At 43.4% G+C, this 18,012-nt stretch overlaps 1 protein-coding gene across 2 annotated transcripts in view; it reads right to left on the bottom strand.

Annotated features, from left to right (window-relative positions):
- The window catches only part of DIS3L2 (DIS3 like 3'-5' exoribonuclease 2), a 185,995-nt gene that overhangs the window by 67,638 nt on the left and 100,345 nt on the right, over positions 1-18,012 (bottom strand). For both annotated transcript variants that reach the window (XM_015888176.3, XM_088132547.1), the window contains one exon: positions 14,922-15,001. In XM_015888176.3, coding sequence (XP_015743662.1) covers positions 14,922-15,001 — 80 coding nt within the window. The remainder of the gene's footprint in view (positions 1-14,921; positions 15,002-18,012) is intronic.

Here is an 18,012-nt window from a genome sequence, read left to right as displayed (position 1 = left end):
ATAGGTGCAAAGAGTGTTACCCCTGCACGCTCCAACTCCTATTTTCCCCTTTGAATCTGGATTTTGCTGCATAGCCCTTTTGTCCAGTACAACTGGAATAATAAAATTAACAGTCATTTTTTAATCTTAGCTGGTAAAATAACCATGAGGCCTCCCAAGCAATGTTACAGATCAGTTGGGTATTTTTATATAATCTAAACAAATAGAAAGCAAGCTGGGGACATCTAGTTTTGTGTTTCTTTAAAACAATGTCTGAACGATAAAGAGTGGCAGATGAGTTCAGGCAATCAGTTTCTTAAGGAGAGAATCCAGGTGGTGGATATTTGATGAAACCTCCAAACTTTATCCTCATTGAAATGGGCAGCTGAGAGAAGAACGTGCAAGGCCAAAGAAGGAATATTCTTCTCCAGGGACATAATCTGTATCATTTACAGCACAGGAGAGGGACAACTACAGATCGGAGATCATACGCCCCACCTCTGAAAAGGTCCTCTGAACCCAGGGCCACGTTATCATCAGCTCAGAAAGTCTCTATACAGAAGGCTGGCTCATCAGGGCTGAAACTAGGCAACAAGTCTTCAGAACAAAAGTTTTAATATTACAAGCAGCATGAGCCAAACGGTTGCAAAAGGCGAGAAAAAACTCTCCTCCTTTTTGAAGTCCAAATTCTAATATACTGACCCCACAGGACAAATATTGATGGAAGGAAAAGGAGACGGTCATTACATCATGGCATTAATCGCAGCCTAATTCGATATGCACCCTCTTACAGGCGTGAACTTTCTGTCCTTAGCAGAATGTTGACAAACCAAGAGAGATCCCATTACATGAGATAATAAAACACGGAAACTGCCAAACTAAACACGGGGACCGGAGTTCATTTACCATTTATGCTCAGGATTCCCACCAGAGCCTTGAAAAGCAAGGGGCTGCCCAATGCCTCCTCCCTCTTCCCTCCACACTTGAACTTGTAAAAGAAGCTCTATTGAGTTACATATATGGACACCACGTGAAAAGCAATAGGGCTTCAATTCAAACCATGCTGAGATTCGCCCTTCCTGAGCCAGGAGAATTGTACAATGCAGCTCAGAGAATTTGGGGAACATGATCTAAACTTACTTTTCTCTCTCTCTCTCTCTCTCTCTTTTTGCTACACGTGCCTGGTAACACTAATTCTTGGAGCAAGGTCTACCTGTTTTTAAGATGAGACTTTCTTGGTTGCATTAAATTTGAAAAAAGCTTCCTCAGAAGCGAGCAAATGTCATTAACTGGCTGATGCTGCCTTTCCAGAGACGTAACAAGAGAAAGATGGCGCTGCACACTTGCCGTTTCGTCTCTTTTGCAACTGTATAGACATTCACACGTTGTGGAGTGTGTGCGTGTGTGTGATGGCTTCCTGACCCTTTGCACCTGCTCAGGACACGTGGAAATACATCAAAGCCGCTCAAGGTGACTGTGATGTCAGCAGTCATCAGGGCGCATGCAGAGGACACCCTGATATCCAAAACACCCAAAAGAAAATCTGTGGCAGCTGAAAGACTGTTTGCCAGACTCAGGCAAGCACAGGATGAAAGCACAGGATGAAGCACAGGATAAGCACAGGATGAAAGGAAGCAGAGGGGAACCAAAGAAAGGCATTTCATAACCAATGCAAGCAAACTTCTTAGATGCAATAGGCCTCTCACAGAATGAGCACAATCTGACTCATTCCAAGCCATGGAGGCAAAGGGACTCTTCTGATTAAGAGTCTTAATTGCCCTCTTCCAGGTGGATCTAAGTGGCAGCGAATAGACTCATGTCTGCCCTTGGTATTTCCCAGACGTCAGTGAAATATCCCATGTGCTCAAAAGACAACAGATGCCTTAATATTACAGGAACATCTGACATTCTCCTAACACTGGAAGGCCATCCCACCATCCTCAGCATGAGATCCACCACCTTTCTCCTTGTTCAATGGCATTGCTTGCATCCAGTCATTGACAATGACCACACTTTGGACCAGCATTCCCAAAGCGAGTTCTTCTAGGTGTTTGGGACTATAATTCCAAGAGGCATTGTAGTCCAATACATCTGGAAGTCCTGTTAGTTTGCAAAGCACAGGATGCCAACAAGAGAAAAATACTGAGCTCAAAATTCAAACACTAGGCCTAGTCTAGTCAATAAATGATGTGTAATTCAATTGGCATTTCCAAGGTTAACTGGTAATCCAATCAGATCTATCTGACAAAGCTAATGTGAACTTTCTCAGGATACAAAGCTTTGTTTTCTGCTTCATGCTTCAACCACATTCAATCTGAGGAGCCTTGCAATGAGAGGAAAGGTCCAACCCAACCCAAGTGCTAAAATGTAGATTCCAAATTTAATACCCCGATGAATTCAGATGTTGATTAGGCACACTGCATCAATTCCAGGCCCAAATCAACTCACCAATGTTATTTTTGTGGTGAAAATAACAGTTCTGAGGGGTAATGGGCTGTGAGATTAACCTTGGGAGACCGGAGGAAGAGCCGCGGCCAGACAACCATCTGATAAAAGAAATCTGAGTCCGAAGGAGGGGTGGGGGTGGGGAAAGAGTCTCTGAAGGGACCCTTCCTAGTTTTCTGGAAAATAAAGCCGGGTGGTAGTGGGGGAAACATATTCAGTCTTGCAAGATTCTGTTACTGTAACCTTACAATAAAGATAGTATTAGTACTCATGGTTTAGACTACCTCAATGGGTTGGCATGAAGAAATGAAGAGAAATATGTCACCCAAAATGCTACACACACATGTATTTGATGCTACTTTTTCAATCTGGTGCTCCTTTAGCACTGTTTTCTTGAGTACTTCCTTTTTCACAGCAATTGCAAACACACACACACACACACACACTGATGTGTTTCCAGAGCACTGCCAATAATATACCACATGTTGGCTCATCCTACTCAACTCAACAGACAATGATTGAAGTTACAAATCTCATCAATCTGTTTCTTCTTGTGTTATATCCAATAACACAAAGGGTTTGCTGATCTCTGAAAAAGAACCTACAGTAATGGGTCTGATCCATTTCAGGTTGGAGTGTGTAACTCTAAGGCCTTGGTACAACTGAATGAGGAATGATTTATACGACACACCTATGAGAAGGGTTTTGAGCAAGCTGAGATTTCAACTTCTTCACTGATGACCTCATCTCCCTGAACAAACGCAGCCCAGAGAACTCCATTTTCTTTTATTACAGAAAAGAAAAAGATGAAGAGAAAGGAGGACAGTTCTCTTAATCTGTTAGTACTCAGCAAAAACGCCAACACAGCAGTCTGAAGTTAGAGTTCACTCTAACAATTAAGGAACAGACTTTGGGTTTGGGTGAACAGCATGAAAAGGAGGTGGGGAATGAAAAGAAACACGCTGGCATTAAATTCACATCCTTTTCAAGGCAAGGGAATAAAGCAGAAGAACAATTTTGTAAGAACAGGTACAGTGCTTTGAGACACTATAATGTGGAGTACGCCCAGAAGTATGAAGCAGAATGCTTCAAAACAGTGTTAGGGTACTTCACCATTAGTACGGAGAACAACTTTTTAGTTCATCCTAACTATTTCATATCACAGGAGGAGTTAATCTTTCGCTGCTGGTGGGCTAAAACATTAGAGGACAGAAGACAGACTGGGATAAATTGATACATCTCTAGATGTTTTGCAGTTCATCGTCAAAGATTTTGACTTTCCCTGATAGAGCAGTGTTATAACTGTAAAACTCTGTCTCTACCCCAATATATTTGCTTAAGCAGAACATGAAGAGTGGAATTGTTTTGGCAAAAGCCCGGTTCTGGTACTGATTACAAATTTCTGGATCAAACACGTGCACAGGGGCACCCTTTTCCTTCATCTTTAGTATCGGCCTTGTAGTGTGACCACAGTTTTGGTCCTGGCACCAATTGCTGGACCTCAAGATTCTGCAGGCTTCAAGTTGTAACTCCCTAGCTTTTGAAACATACAGTATAACACTGAAGTTTTTGGGCAACAACTAGAGGAACTTCTCAATTGTGCATAAGATTACAAGTACACACACTTCCTTTCACTTTCAATTAGCTCTCAGATCCAGAGGCAGATACTCCTTTTGTAATTACAGAAAAGAGAGCTGAATCAAAGCTTCCTTTAAGAATTCTATTCCATCTTCTTTTTCAGTCCATCAGTCAAGACACAGATACAGGATGCTTCTGGAATTCCCCATGTCTGACTCCTGCAGGACACAGCACATTTGGGAACCCCAACAGGTCGACCTCCTTTTGAGAAACACTGCCCCTGCGCTGATGGGGAAAATGTTAGGGCTGACTAGTACTTCAAACTTTACCCATTTTCTAATTCAGTGGCTTGGTTTGAAAAACTCAGGTTAGCCTCATCAGCCACTAGAAAATACAAAAAAGTCACATCAGGCCAATCAAATCCTAGGGTTGGAAAGGACCCTTGGCCATCAAGTTCAACCCTCTGCTCCGTGCAGGAATTAAAGCAAATTAAAGCATCCCCAACAGATGACAGTCTAGCCTCTGAACAAATCTAAGAAAAGGGAGCCCACCATCTCTCCAAGACACACACAAAACTCTGACTGGCAACCATTTTGGATTACAGTCTCACTCCTATAAAAAGGTAGCAATTTACATGAGCCACCATGAGTCTATATGGACTTGGTGGCATCACCAATTTAATAAACAAATACATCTGATTTGGCTTGCCAGTATAAGAGGGTCAGCAGCGACAAGCATGGCTACAAAGACAGCCTCAAGTAGAGCCAAGGTCTTTTATGCAGATCACCCAGTTTTCTTCTCAGAGGAGTTTTTAATAGAATAATTGTAGTCATATCCCAAGAGATATGGATATATCACATGAGATATCAGAGAAGAATTAAGAGAGAAAGGAAAGTGTTTGTGATTGTATGTGCACATTCTTGTCTTGAAATCATTCCTCAACACCACCTTTTTGTTGTTGGAACAGACAAATGGTGATCCATTTCAAAAGAGAGATTATTAAGATACAAATCAGCCAACACACATACTACTTCGGAACTGATTGATGCTTGCTTTAATTTAGATATTTATTTATCTGCTAGGGGACTTGTACTGATGAAACAGAAAAAAAGTGTTTGCACATCCTTTTTTTATACCCGGTATTTTATAGATGCTTTTCTCATTTAACTTTCTGGAAATGGGATAACAGGATTTGTGTTGCTCAGTTGCTGGAATAGACAAGTGGGGCTGTGACAGATTACTTTTAAATGTGCAAATCATTTCCCAATTGCTCCAAACATGGTGCATTTTCTTTATTATTTTAAGAGAATAGAGCAGACAGAACAATCTCTATTGTGATCAAAGACTGGTACATAATAAAAGTCAATACTATAAAATACATTTATAGAGAGGAACAAATTGTAAAATTAACTGGGCATATCAACAGGTTGGTTGTGCATTTTGCACATGATGTAGAAGAATGTTTAGTATTTTAACAGCTCTATAGCTAACAAGTAAGTCCTCAAAGCAGCTTACAAGGTCAGTGGCAAGCTTACAATCTATAGGATATACAGCGCAAGGAAGGAGGAGTGAAGAAGAAGGAGCAAAACAGCTTATTTTACTGAGAAGGTATGTAACAAAGTCACCTTGGGCAAGTTTCTGGAAGAGGGTACCTTTTTCACACAAGCAACAGCACAGTTTAGTGGAAAATCACACTAGAACACGTGCACTGGAAGGAACATATCTCATCTCTCAATGTCCAATCTGGAACGACAGCTGTAGCGCTATTAGTAAGATGCTATTCATCTGTTTTGTCAGAAGTTACACAATTGTAATGCAGTCTGGTCAAATGCCCTGAGGATCATCATGATAGGAAGCTGGTGAAATAACTGGATCTAGCTGGCTCTGCCTATGGTAAGCCCTTAGGTCCAACTGTAGAACCCCCCGCAGACATCTCACTAGTCATCGATTGCTATGGCTCCCCCATATACAGTACATTAAAAGCTAGTGTGTCATAAGTAAGGATTTACAACTAGCTGTCTCCCCGAGCTTCTCACTTTCCAGGTACACAGGAAAAGATGCTCTCCTCTCACTTGCTGTCTGAAAAGGCCTGCACCTCATAGCATTTTCTGCACTGGGGTTTAACAATTCTATGACCAACCAACCCATATCGTCTGCCAAGAAAAAGCAAGGGTCTGCAACCCATGTACAGTCAACAAAATTGACTGCAAGCCAGTATAATTACTCATATTTTGTATTATTTGTTTTGAAGCATCGGCCTTAGTTGTACGGGTCACAGAAAAAGAGAAAAGAGCTATAACTGAGATTTTGTTCAGCAGCTCCGCTGCTGCCTTTGACTTCAAGCCTTGCTTACCCCTGACTTTCTAAATCCAGGGCCCTCAGGATCCATTCAACTACAATTCCCATCTTCTCAGCCATGGTGGCTTAGCTTATCTTAGCCGATGGAAATTTAAGACCAGTCTGTCTGCTACCACCTGTTTTTATCTCCCCTTTGGTGTTATATTACTATTTTTGTTCAATCTTGCAGATGGAAATGGGATAAAAATTCTCAAAACCATGCACCTGACTTGAGAGCTGTTCGTTCTTTCTCCCACCACCCAGTGAAAACAAGAACATCTTAGAAAACTGAATCCTGTACTCCAAATTATGTTCTGAGTTGCCATGTAATTCCAATGCAGCTCTGGCGGAGATTAATTCACTAGAGACATTCAAACGAGGCCCTTCCCAATTGCTGTGGACAGAGAGCTCTTTCGACAGTTCTGAAGTCTTGAGCCAGCCATGCATACAGAATCAGATCCGATCTATCTCACGCCTCAGCAGGCTAGCTATATTCATTTGTTTCTTCTATGGCCTGTAAAAGCATCCCCAGTGATACTCAAGATTTGCAAACTACAGGTAGCGGGTCTCTAAGCGCACAGGTTGAGAGAGAAAGCTGCTTAGGGAAGGCTATTGTCCTGTCCTAGGTCAGGTTTAGGGAAAGTGCAAAAGTGTATTTTTTCCCCAAGGTTTAAATCCATGAAAAAGGTTATTCATGGGAAGAGACACACATAGGTGAGCAATCAGTAAGTTAGTCCAGAAATTGGAAGTCAAACCAATCTGGATCCTATCCAGATTCCAGATAGTAAGAAAAGGACACAACGGAGACGATCCAGAGTGCAAAGAGTCAATACACCAAGAAGATCTGTCAACTGCGCAAGGTGCAACATGCAAGAGTAACCACATGCAGAAGTTACAAGGGACAGACATTTTCATGAGTCAGTCTCAATCAGAGAGTTTTATATTAGAGACAACAGCTATTCCAGCCTTACCCCGATGATGCTCATTAACTTAACCCAGCCTCATGGCCATCCAGGTATGTGGATTACTCTCAAGTAGACTTTCATTACAAGACCCTCTCCTTGGTAAGTGAGGGCTGGTGCCTCTTTTCCTTCTATTCATGTGGACAGGGTGTCTGTTTTGATTCCAGTCCCGGGCGCAGGTCCTGAACTAGGATGGTTTGATTTGGAGCTTTGCTGGGACCCAATCCACTGGCACAAAGAACTCAGTGGGATTGCTTAGATAAAGTTTGCACAATGTTAACAAGATTTACAAGGTGGTTCAAGCATTTGCAAAACTCCACCTCCAGGAACATCTCTTCCCCTTTCTGACTGGAGCCAAGACTCTCGTGATGATCGTAACTCGTTTATTTTACTTTAACTTATGTACTCCTGAACACTTGGACAGGATAAGCCTGTAACCTGCTAATACATACTCTGCACGCCACCAGTATATTGGCATGTCTCCTTGATTCTCTGATGGTTAGAAATTCTCTAGTTTTATGAAAAGCAGAGCTGGCAAATGGGTGTGTGAGGAGACAACCAAGAACCACACCTATGCATGAACTTTTATATTGATTCACACACACACACACACACACACACACACACACACACACACACACATGCCTTTTCTATCTGTTCATGGAGATAATCCCAGGTGATTAGCGGGATCAGACCTCATAGAAAACCACCAAGCAGCAGATACAAAAAAGGAGAAAAGCAACATGCCCTTGAAAGGCACATTTCACAAGTTTTCCATGATGCCCTGGAAGCTTTTCAAGCAGGTACAATACAGGAAAAGCCCCACCTCCCTACGTTACCAGATTAAAACCATGATGGCTTGCATGTGGGCTATATCTACAGCAGCTAATAAATTAGGCCTCCAGACTTTTCAAATCCATTATGAAACAGCTTTAAGAGACGCTTTTCCCGTTGCAAAACTAGAGGGGTCCAGCTGTTCCAAATCCATGTGCCAGCAGCAGCTTAAGCCTATGAAATAATTTACATATGGGACAGGCACGGCCTTTGAAGCCCCTCTGAAGAGCAATTTCCACATGTAATGGCCAGCTCAAGAGCACATGTTCAAAGTGACTAGGTAGAGCACACAGCTTCAGAACAGCCAGCATGTCAGGTATCGTGATGTAAGCGTTGGAACGAGGTGAATGGCTTTATCCCAGGAGACTCATGCAGAACATCCAGTACCTGCAATTAGCCAGTTTTCTACTCTATAAATATTTCATCACCGGGGTGCTGTGTGGTTGTACAAAGCCGTAGTCCTCAGAATCTGAGTTACTTCAGAAATATGACGTGTTTCCAGAAAGTCAGATAGGAAAATTGCAGAATCACTTCCAAGACAAGAGACTGAGCAAGCCACATCTTAGCAAGATCAGGGGCAGGATTAGGGTGAAGCCAGGCCAATAGCAGCGTAGTTGAGAACGAGGGCACGCACAGACATGGCCATAATATCAGGCCAAATGATCAGAATGAGGCAGAACCAATTAGCCACTCCTTTCTGAGTTAGCCCCTTTATCCAGAAAGATATTGCTCGGATCACAAGCCCTTCTCTCTCTGATCATTTAGCACAAAAATTATCAATGAAAGAAACCTGTAGCTCAGAAATAATAGATGCGTATTCCTGGCTACTACTAGAACCTTTGCAATACAGAGTCGCTCTGCACTGAGATGGGCGGTGACGAATTTGATAGATAGATAGATAGATAGATAGATAGATAGATAGATAGATAGATAGATAGATAGATAGATAGATAACCATCTTCTAACATTGGCATCTTTCCATAGGCACAATCTTTTTCTAGTCTTCCCAAAAGCCAACATACTCCAGAACTGCTGGACCACAGATCCCATCAAAATATCATAAGCACTGCCAGGGTGAGTGATAGTTGTCATTAACAACTCTAAAAGGCCACCAAGGCTGGTACCATTCCCGCTGAGCCCAGGACATAAAAATAACCACTTCTCCATTCCAAATCCTCCCTAGCTTCCAAATTCATCAAAGCCCTTTCCAGGGAGAACAGCCTGGTCTTCTTTCTATCCCACCTGCTACTGTCTTATTTCAGCCCAGATTCCTCCTGCCTGCATAGTCTGTTAGGTTTTACAAGTCGCCTTGGTGGAGTTTGCCCTCAGCCTGGCCTCAGACCTCTTTCTCAATACGAGCCAGCAACATTCAGACCCAAAAAATCCCACAAAGGCAAGCAGTTTAAAAAGTCATAGGCAAGAGACCACGGTAGTTCTGTGAAGATCAAGTTTCCCTCTGTCTCTCCCATACAGGGGGAGGGGAGGGGGTAAGCAACAGCTCCTTGCTAATGGATAGAACTTACAACAGGAGAACTTTCTGAACTTGGCTGAGGTTATGAGCCTCCACTCAACGCTAAGTCTCTCAGCCAAAGAGATGAAGGGAGAAAAGGCAATTTCTGGCAAATCACACCACAAGCTGTTTTTATGACTATTCCATGCTCCATTCAAGAGGGCTAATTCTACCAGGAAATTAATGCTCTTCGAGTGTACAGAAATGGGAAGTGGTATCCAACAGTCTTCACAAATTAGAATCAAGGCTCGAACCAACATGTGGAAGTGGCAGAGAAGCAGATTTCGGTTAAACATTAGGAGAAGATGTTTGCTGATGAGGAAAGTTGTTTCGTGGAGGAACAAACTGCCCCAGGAAATGATGAACTCCCGTTCACTAGTAGGACTGAACCCTTGTATCCTACATCATGTCTCTTGCACTGAGCACAGGATGGGATTTTAGCAGCCTTCTCCAAACGAGTATTCTTCAATTGCATGGAAATCCAACTCTTGTGTTGGCTGGGAAAGTATGGAAAACCTTGCCCCACACCAGATGAGAAACATGGGAGGGATCCCCCCCCCAAGAAAAATCCAGAGGTCACCAGGTTAGCAGAATCTTTGGACATGAGATAGAGAATTATAGTCTATCGCCTTTGGAAAGCACCAGGTTGATGAAGGCTGGTGTGACTTGAAAAAGTCTTCTCAAACATTGCTAGTTCCCGAGAATCAGATGTAAATCAGGTCTTTTTGGATGGAACACCATCATAATTTTTTATGCCTTTCTGAGTGGTTGTTTTTGTACTCCTTGGAAGAGAGGCCCATTAAAGCCTTTTGCAGGGGAAGAAAGACGGTTCTGATTTCTTGGAATATTGGTGGCAATAGAAACTCTTATCTTGTGACAGGGACAGGCATAAAAAAAAAAAGAGCAAATGTGAGAGAACTCTGCCAGATCAGAACAAAAGCTCATTAAGACCTGGAGTGAGTATGTCCCACACCAGTTGCAATTTGGATTCCTACTTAGTAGAGCCTGAAGACTCCGCTCTGCGATATAATGAAGGCAGGATGAGGCTTCTGAATTGAACATGGACAGACTGGAGGTATCTTGACTCATGTTAAAGCCCATCTAAGATAGTTGCCAGTATCACACCCTGTGGCAACCCGTTCACCGCTTAATTATGTGGTACTGTCTAAAGCAGTGTTTCTCAACCTTGGCCACTTTAAGATGGGTGGACTTCAACTCCCAGAATTCCCCAGCCAGTGTGGCTAGCTGGGGAATTCTGGGAGTTGGTCCACCCATCTTAAAGTGGCCAAGGTTGAGAAACACTGGTCTAAAGGAAGCTTTGGGCCAACCCACCTTTCCGGGTTACACCCACTTTTGGACTGTGGCCTTCAGCGTGCCATTCGAGACTGTATGAGGCCCCCAGCCCAAAGCAGGGGCTTGAATAGATAAAGCACCACCTGTTTTTTCTCCTGATCCTTTGTTAAGTTCATAAACAGGCTGTTTTCTCCTGCTGCTGTAATTTCAAGGCGTGCTTTTTGGTCATTTGGACAAACCTTCTTTTCTCTCTATAAAATTTGATAGCAAAGAGTTGCAGTGGACTTTCAGTGTTCCTCTGGCCAAATCTGTTCTCCTTGATGGGGCCAGCTTTCTGACTCCTTATTTTACATCGCTCGGTGTTTGTTTGTTTTACGAACTTGTGGATTGTCAGGTTTAGAAAAGCCTGTTTCTTGCATGGAAGCCTCCATGGCCAGAAACTGGTTTACAAGGTTGAGTGTTGGAAATCAAGGCTTAGGGCACTCAGTGTCTGAACAAGGGGTACGTTGGTGTCTCGCCACTTGACAGCTTCCTATGACATTCTTTGTGATGAATGAGGGTTCGGTAAGGCTCCCTTAAGTGAATTAACTGGGCTACCTGGAATCTTACTCAAGCACGATCTGATCCAATTTTGACAAATTGGATGCACAGAAATACACGCATAACTGACATTTTAAATGGAGAATATAAAAACTATTCAGCAGCCACTGCTGCACAACGCAGTAAACCTATCCAGAGACAGCCAAAGGCTGCATGTCATTCAAGAAAAATTCCTAACTACGTAGATGCGGGAATCTGCTTTCGATCTTCATAATGTCCTGGCGCCATTATTTTTCTAGTGACAAAGCACAGGCCAGTTTCCAGAACAACCGGGTGCCCAGACGACCACCTGAGCAATCCAGACATAACCCACAATGCTTCTGGGCCCTCCCCACCCCATCCATTGCCCCTCCCTTTTAACATTTCACTCTCTGATAGAGGCATTTTATAGTCTAGCTATCACTCAGTCTTCCTTCTGCCAGAGGTCCCAAACAATTTGGGGCCATTAAGCACATGTATGACTCCAGGAATAAGTTATGGGTGCTCTCCCAACTGTCCACTATCTCATGCAAAATCAAAAACAGCCACAAGATGACAGCAAAGAGACACAGATAACTAAATCTTCGCTGCCAACTAGTGGTCATCTTGAATCTTGCAGCCCAGAACTGCTCACTGCCCAGTTATCCAGAAAGCATCTATTTCCCAGAAGGCAAACCAAGGAACTTCCTCTTCCATCTGCCTCTAGCTTCCCAGAATATTAATACAGTTAAGTATTTTCTCCTTTTTCTGGCCAATGAGGCATGCTTTCATAGGAAAAAAAATCGGCATTTTTATTTTCTAAAAATATCTGTGGAGGCTGCATGGAGGCCAGAGGTGTTATTGGAGGTACAGGTTATCAGGGCAGCTTTGCAGCATGCTAGCATCTTCCTTTTTCAATTCAAAGACTCCATGATAAATAAAGAAATAAAGGAGGCAATGGCATGGAGTCTGAGGGGCCTTGGGAGAAATGTTGCTGGGCACATGGGCACCCCTTGGCCTTTTGCAATGAAATCTGACGCTGCTGTCTGCTTTGGGTCAGTCTTATCAAATTGTAATGTATGGAGATGCCTTAATTCTTAAAGGTGCAACACCCAATCAAATTGACCCCCTTCTCACGAGAAGAGCCACCTAGCTCGGGGATGCAATCAGTGCTGCAATGCTGAGTGATCCCTTAGGAGAGAACAGCATTAGGGCCCCCAGGGACCCCATGCGGGGGGGCCTCCATCCTGGCCACACCCCCATGCAGGAGGGGGATGCTTCTCAGCTAATGACACAAAACCGGCTTCTTGTGCCCCCACTGACAACCGATCATCTTGGAGATCAGCTAAGGCCAGCTCAGTCCCCAAAGCCATCCATGGGTCCTCTGTAGGCCAGGTGTTCCTGCTTCTTTCCTTGGAACCTCAAAGGAGGGCTGAGAAGAGCTTCAGAGCAAGACGGGGATGCTGCTGATAGACTAGATTTGGGGCTGGCAGCCACTTCCACATGCTGCACCCTCAGGTCCTGTATACTAGAAAGCCTTGACTCTCTGCTGCAACCCCTTGCCCCCACATGCATGAGCAGGCTCCTGTTCCAGACTGTTAGAGAGAGGGAGAGTATCAGCCTTACTAAGTAGACCAGACAGGAAACACGACCAGATGAGCTAATTCTACTTTACTGTGAAGCTACATTAACAGAATCTTGCAAGTCTGAAAATACAATTCTCCTCCCGTCTATTTTACAGCCTGAGAAACTAGGGAGGGTCCCTTCTGAGCCTCTTGCCCTGCCACTATCCAGTCCAGGCTATGCTGTCTCTTATCTGGCTGTTCCCTGGGCAGCATCTCTCCGTCCCGTCTCCCAGGGTCTTTCCCACATACCATTACAGAGAGTGACACTACAACATTCAGTTAAAGATTCCACTCCCGTGTCAATAGGTGGAGAGCCGTTTGGTTTCTATTGGTCTGAAAAGAGAAAGTGATTCTTCTCATTCATTAGATCTAGTTTCACCTTCAGTTCACCATCTCTTGGGGCTGCAGAATGGCATCCACGTAGGCTAACAGTGGGATACATGTGGGTTATCTTCCCAGCAGCACAATCTGGCTTGTTTCGTTTTTCTTTGAGCTATCTGTGTCATTTTACCTTCTTCAAACCCTTCCTTCTTTTGCTCTGGAACAACTCGCAGGTAAGATGGAAAACAGGGCAGCACTGTGGGAGATATCTTGGGAGAATTCTCACACAATAGGGGATCCCATGTACAGTGGGAGATCTCTTGTGCCATTATTCATTTAGAGAGCATTCATGGCTTAGGAAGAACTGGAGTTTCCCCTATTCTTCTGCTTGCTCTTCAAGTACTCCTCTGAGTATGCACCGCCTAATTTTGAGGTGGGGTGGGGCTATCCTAGTTCCAACCAATAAGTATCCCATCACCCGAGCTTGCTATTAAAAGAAAACATCAGTGATCAAGTGATACACATCTTTACTTATCTGCAAAGCTTTATTTCTGTGCCCAAAGATGGGTCCCTTGATAGGGGTGAGAAAGCCCGGGGGTAATCCTCCAGAGTCTCATCCAAGCAGCTCCACTACTTCCATTTTTCCATTAATTTTTTGCTCAAAGAAAGCTCTCCTCTCCCATCTTCTGTAGCAGCAGATCATCTTCATTAAAGAAAGGCCAACTACCTTCCTTAGGGATTTGTAACAATGCAGGGGTGGTGAGACAAAATGGCGAGTGAGCACTTGAGTCGATTAGTAAAATAGTCTGGGTTTATTTCATTTCAACAAGTGACTCAGCCCAAGCGGAAAAAGAGAAAAAGCTTTTCCACTTGCTTGAAATTAAATTCCAGTTCACAGACATCTACATTAGAACAAGAGGCTGTTTCACACTGAGCCAGACCATCATTCCATCTTGGTGAAGACCATCTGCAAACCTGAGTCTTCATAGCCCTACCTGTAGGACCTTCTGCGTGGAAATCAGAACCTTTGACATGACAATCAAGCTACCTGCTCCAGTCTTTTCCTCAAATAAAAAGCAAGGTTTTGATTTTCCTGATTCAGAATAAACACAAACACTAGAAGCTGCATTATTGGAGTATGGCAATTAGATATTGACCTATCAGCTCAGTCCTGATTAAATAACAATCGATGCAATGAAAATTAAAAATGAAATGGTTCAGATGGTGGATGACTCAGGATCAAATTTCCAATCATGTTGCTCTGCTCATGGTGACAACCGTCTCCCATCCTTGCACCCAGAGCCTTATTAAAAGGTGATGCTACAGATTAAACATGGCATATTCTACATGCACTTGATCAACTATCCCCAGTTAAATACCCCATTCAAAATCTCAGTTTCCAAGATAAGCTCATTTCAAAAGAACATGGCAGCAGCTATACATGGCCATAAACAGAAACATGAAGTGATACCGTCATACCATCTGGAAGCAGCTTGCAAGACAGAGCGTCGTCAAGATCCTTGGCAGTTGATGGGTCAATGGTGAAGATGCATTCTTTCCTATCATAATGGGGGAGAAAAAGGAAAATTTAGCTGAGCAACAGCAACAACTGGGAGGAAGGCCCTGCTTTGTACAACATCCAAGAAACACAAAAAATATCATGAAGAAGAGATTTTTTAGTGGTCTCTCTATCTTGATGGCTACCTGGAACTGCAAAATCAGGGCTAATTTCTGGACCTATTTGTGAGCTCTTGAGAAAACAGGATACTGCAAGAATCCTTCTGATTCAACATGGATCTTCTGATGAGATCTTAGGTGCTAGTCAGTAATACATGTAATTCAGTTCTTAATCACTGACTAGGATAGCTTTTGGCCATGCTGTCTGGAAATTATAGGAGCTGAAATTTATACATCTGGAAGGTTCTAGCCTGGGGAAGGCTCACCTAGAGACTGGTCAAGACAAGACTGCTAACTAAGGCAGACACTGTAGATTTAAAAGCTCCTCTTTCCCTTTCTGGAACAAATCTGTCTCCTCCTTGCCTTCTCAATGTTTATTATATAGCATTAAACAATTCAATCTGAAGTTAGCTCTGACTATTAGTTGAATAAACAGAGATGTTTCAAGCTCCAAAATGGGGATCCATGAACTGCAAACATTTGATCTTCTTAAAAGTGACTTCCTCCAGCCAGTTCCTGGGCCCTATCAAATACTGAATTGCAAAAAACTTATCGTACACTGCTTTTCTAATCAATATTTGCAGCAATTGATTCCCCATCATTTGTGCATGCTCTTTGCCCTGTGCATGGAGGGATCCCTATGAGAACCTCAACAGGGTTCAATAGATCCCTATGAACTTCCTTCCCATACCAAGATATGCACACAAGTAGCTACTGGGTCCATTCAGAAAGTGGGAGGCCTGAATGTCCTTCTAATTTCACCTGCTAATCCTGCCTCTGCCTGGTTAAACCTGGGGAACAACTACAGTCAACTGGGACTTGGGATCCCCTCCAGCAAAGAAATTCTAAGGTTCTAACACCTTGTTGACAACCGCTTAACGTGAGATTTTGAGAGAAAGGTTACCGTCTCTAAAAAGAAATATGGTAAAAGAAAGTTTCTCCCAAGAATTCACCCTTGCCTGTAGTCACCTGAGCATTTCTACAACACGAGGTGATAAGGATTATCAGATGCTGTGTGTAAAGCACTTTGAACCCTCAAAAGCAGTAAATAAACACCAGCATACCTATAATACATCATTTGTTTACATATTTACATGAGGATGGGGTTATTTGGGGTTTCCTTCTATTTTTTTATTGTTCCCTTTCCTTCCAATGTTGTTCTTTCTCTTTTCATTTTGCACAATCCTTAGGCAGTTATATACATAGAGAAATTGTTCCACTCCAGCTCTGCAGGGACAAATTGACTAGAGCTATAGCCTATGAAGGATCCTGCTTCCATAAATACATTCCCCTTTGATTAAAAGCCCATTAATGAATGGAATTTCAAAAGAGCTACGGCACTCCAAGAAATGCTTCTTACATAACGTTTCAATTTACAGTCCTCAGGAGAATAACGTTTGAATGGAAACACCTCAGGTTTTCTGGGTAGCCTTACAAGGCCAGATCAGATCCCAGGTATGACCATGGTGGTCCAGAAGCCAATGCTGGGACTCTCGGTAGCTGGCTGGGTAGGCAATCTTTCTCTCTAGGCACTCTGATGCTGACCATTTCAAAGAGCTCCTCCCGAAATGAGAGGCCACTGGGGTTTTGTTTCAATGGAAGAGGTCACTTATTCCAGCTGTTTGGTCTTGCAACTGCAAATGTCTGCCACCTATCGTGATCTGTAGCTCCAGGCAGTTCGAAAATGAATAGACTGGCAGCAGGGAGCGCCCTGTGCTGGAAATGAACGAACGCAAATCCGAGAGTGCCAGAACTCTGAAAACTGAGTGAGGGAAGAGCAGCAAGCAGCAGAAGTGGTTGGCTCTAGGAGGCTCAGCCTATCGCATCTTTTAACAAGGAGGTCAGCAACGGGCCCGTGGTTCACCACAGTCCATGCCTGCAGCGTGTCCTGCAGATGCAACAGGCCCTGTGGGTCTGCACAAGCACAGTAGAATCGATCGGTAGGCTGGCTAGCAAGGCCAACTGGAAAGTTATGGAAAAGATTCTGAGATGCAGCCCTCTATGGCAGGGTTCCTCAACCTTGGCAACTTTAAGACGGGTGGACTTCAACTCCCAGAATTCTCCAGCCAGCCTTGCTGGCTGGGGAATTCTGGGAGTTGAAGTCCACCCGTCTTAAAGTTGCCAAGGTTGAGGAACCCTGCTCTATGGGATTGCTCCCATTTATAGCCTGCCCCATCAAGATGTCTCTGGGTGGATTAAGAACCACTACCCTCCTTTGCGGCCAAATATAAAATTTAATCAGACTTTAATAATACGATGAGGCGGGGAACCCAAAGAAACTTGTAACTTTGACCACTGAATCAAACACATACAGTGGGGCAAAAAAGTATTTAGTCAGCCACCAATTGTGCAAGTTCTCCCACTTAAAAAGATGAAAGAGGCCTGTAATTTTCATCATAGGTATACCTCAACTATGAGAGACAAAATGGGGAAAAAAATCCAGAAAATCACATTGTCTGATTTTTAAAGAATTTATTTGCAAATCATGGTGGAAAATAAGTATTTTATTTATACTTATACTACAAACAAGCAAGATGTCTGGCTCTCACAGACCTGTAACTACTTCTTTAAGAGGCTCCTCTGTCCTCCACTCATTACCTGTAGTAATGGCACCTGTTTGACCTTGTTATCAGTATAAAAGACCCCTGTCCACAACCTCAAACAGTCACACTCCAAACTCCACTATGGCCAAGACCAAAGAGCTGTCAAAGGACACAGAAACAAAATTGTAGACCTGCACCAGGCTGGGAAGACTGAATCTGCAATAGACAAGCAGCTTGGTGTGAAGAAATCAACTGTGGGAGCAATAATTAGAAAATGGAAGAGATATAAGACCACTTATATCTCCCTCGATCTGGGGCTCCACACAAGATCTCACCCTGTGGGGTCAAAA

Source organism: Python bivittatus, unplaced genomic scaffold (genome assembly GCF_059951505.1).
Source record: "Python bivittatus isolate LINGU-HERP-01145 unplaced genomic scaffold, Pbiv_v1 ctg000980_np1212, whole genome shotgun sequence".
NCBI lineage: Eukaryota > Metazoa > Chordata > Lepidosauria > Squamata > Pythonidae > Python > Python bivittatus.
This window is presented reverse-complemented; position numbering and strand designations above follow the sequence as displayed.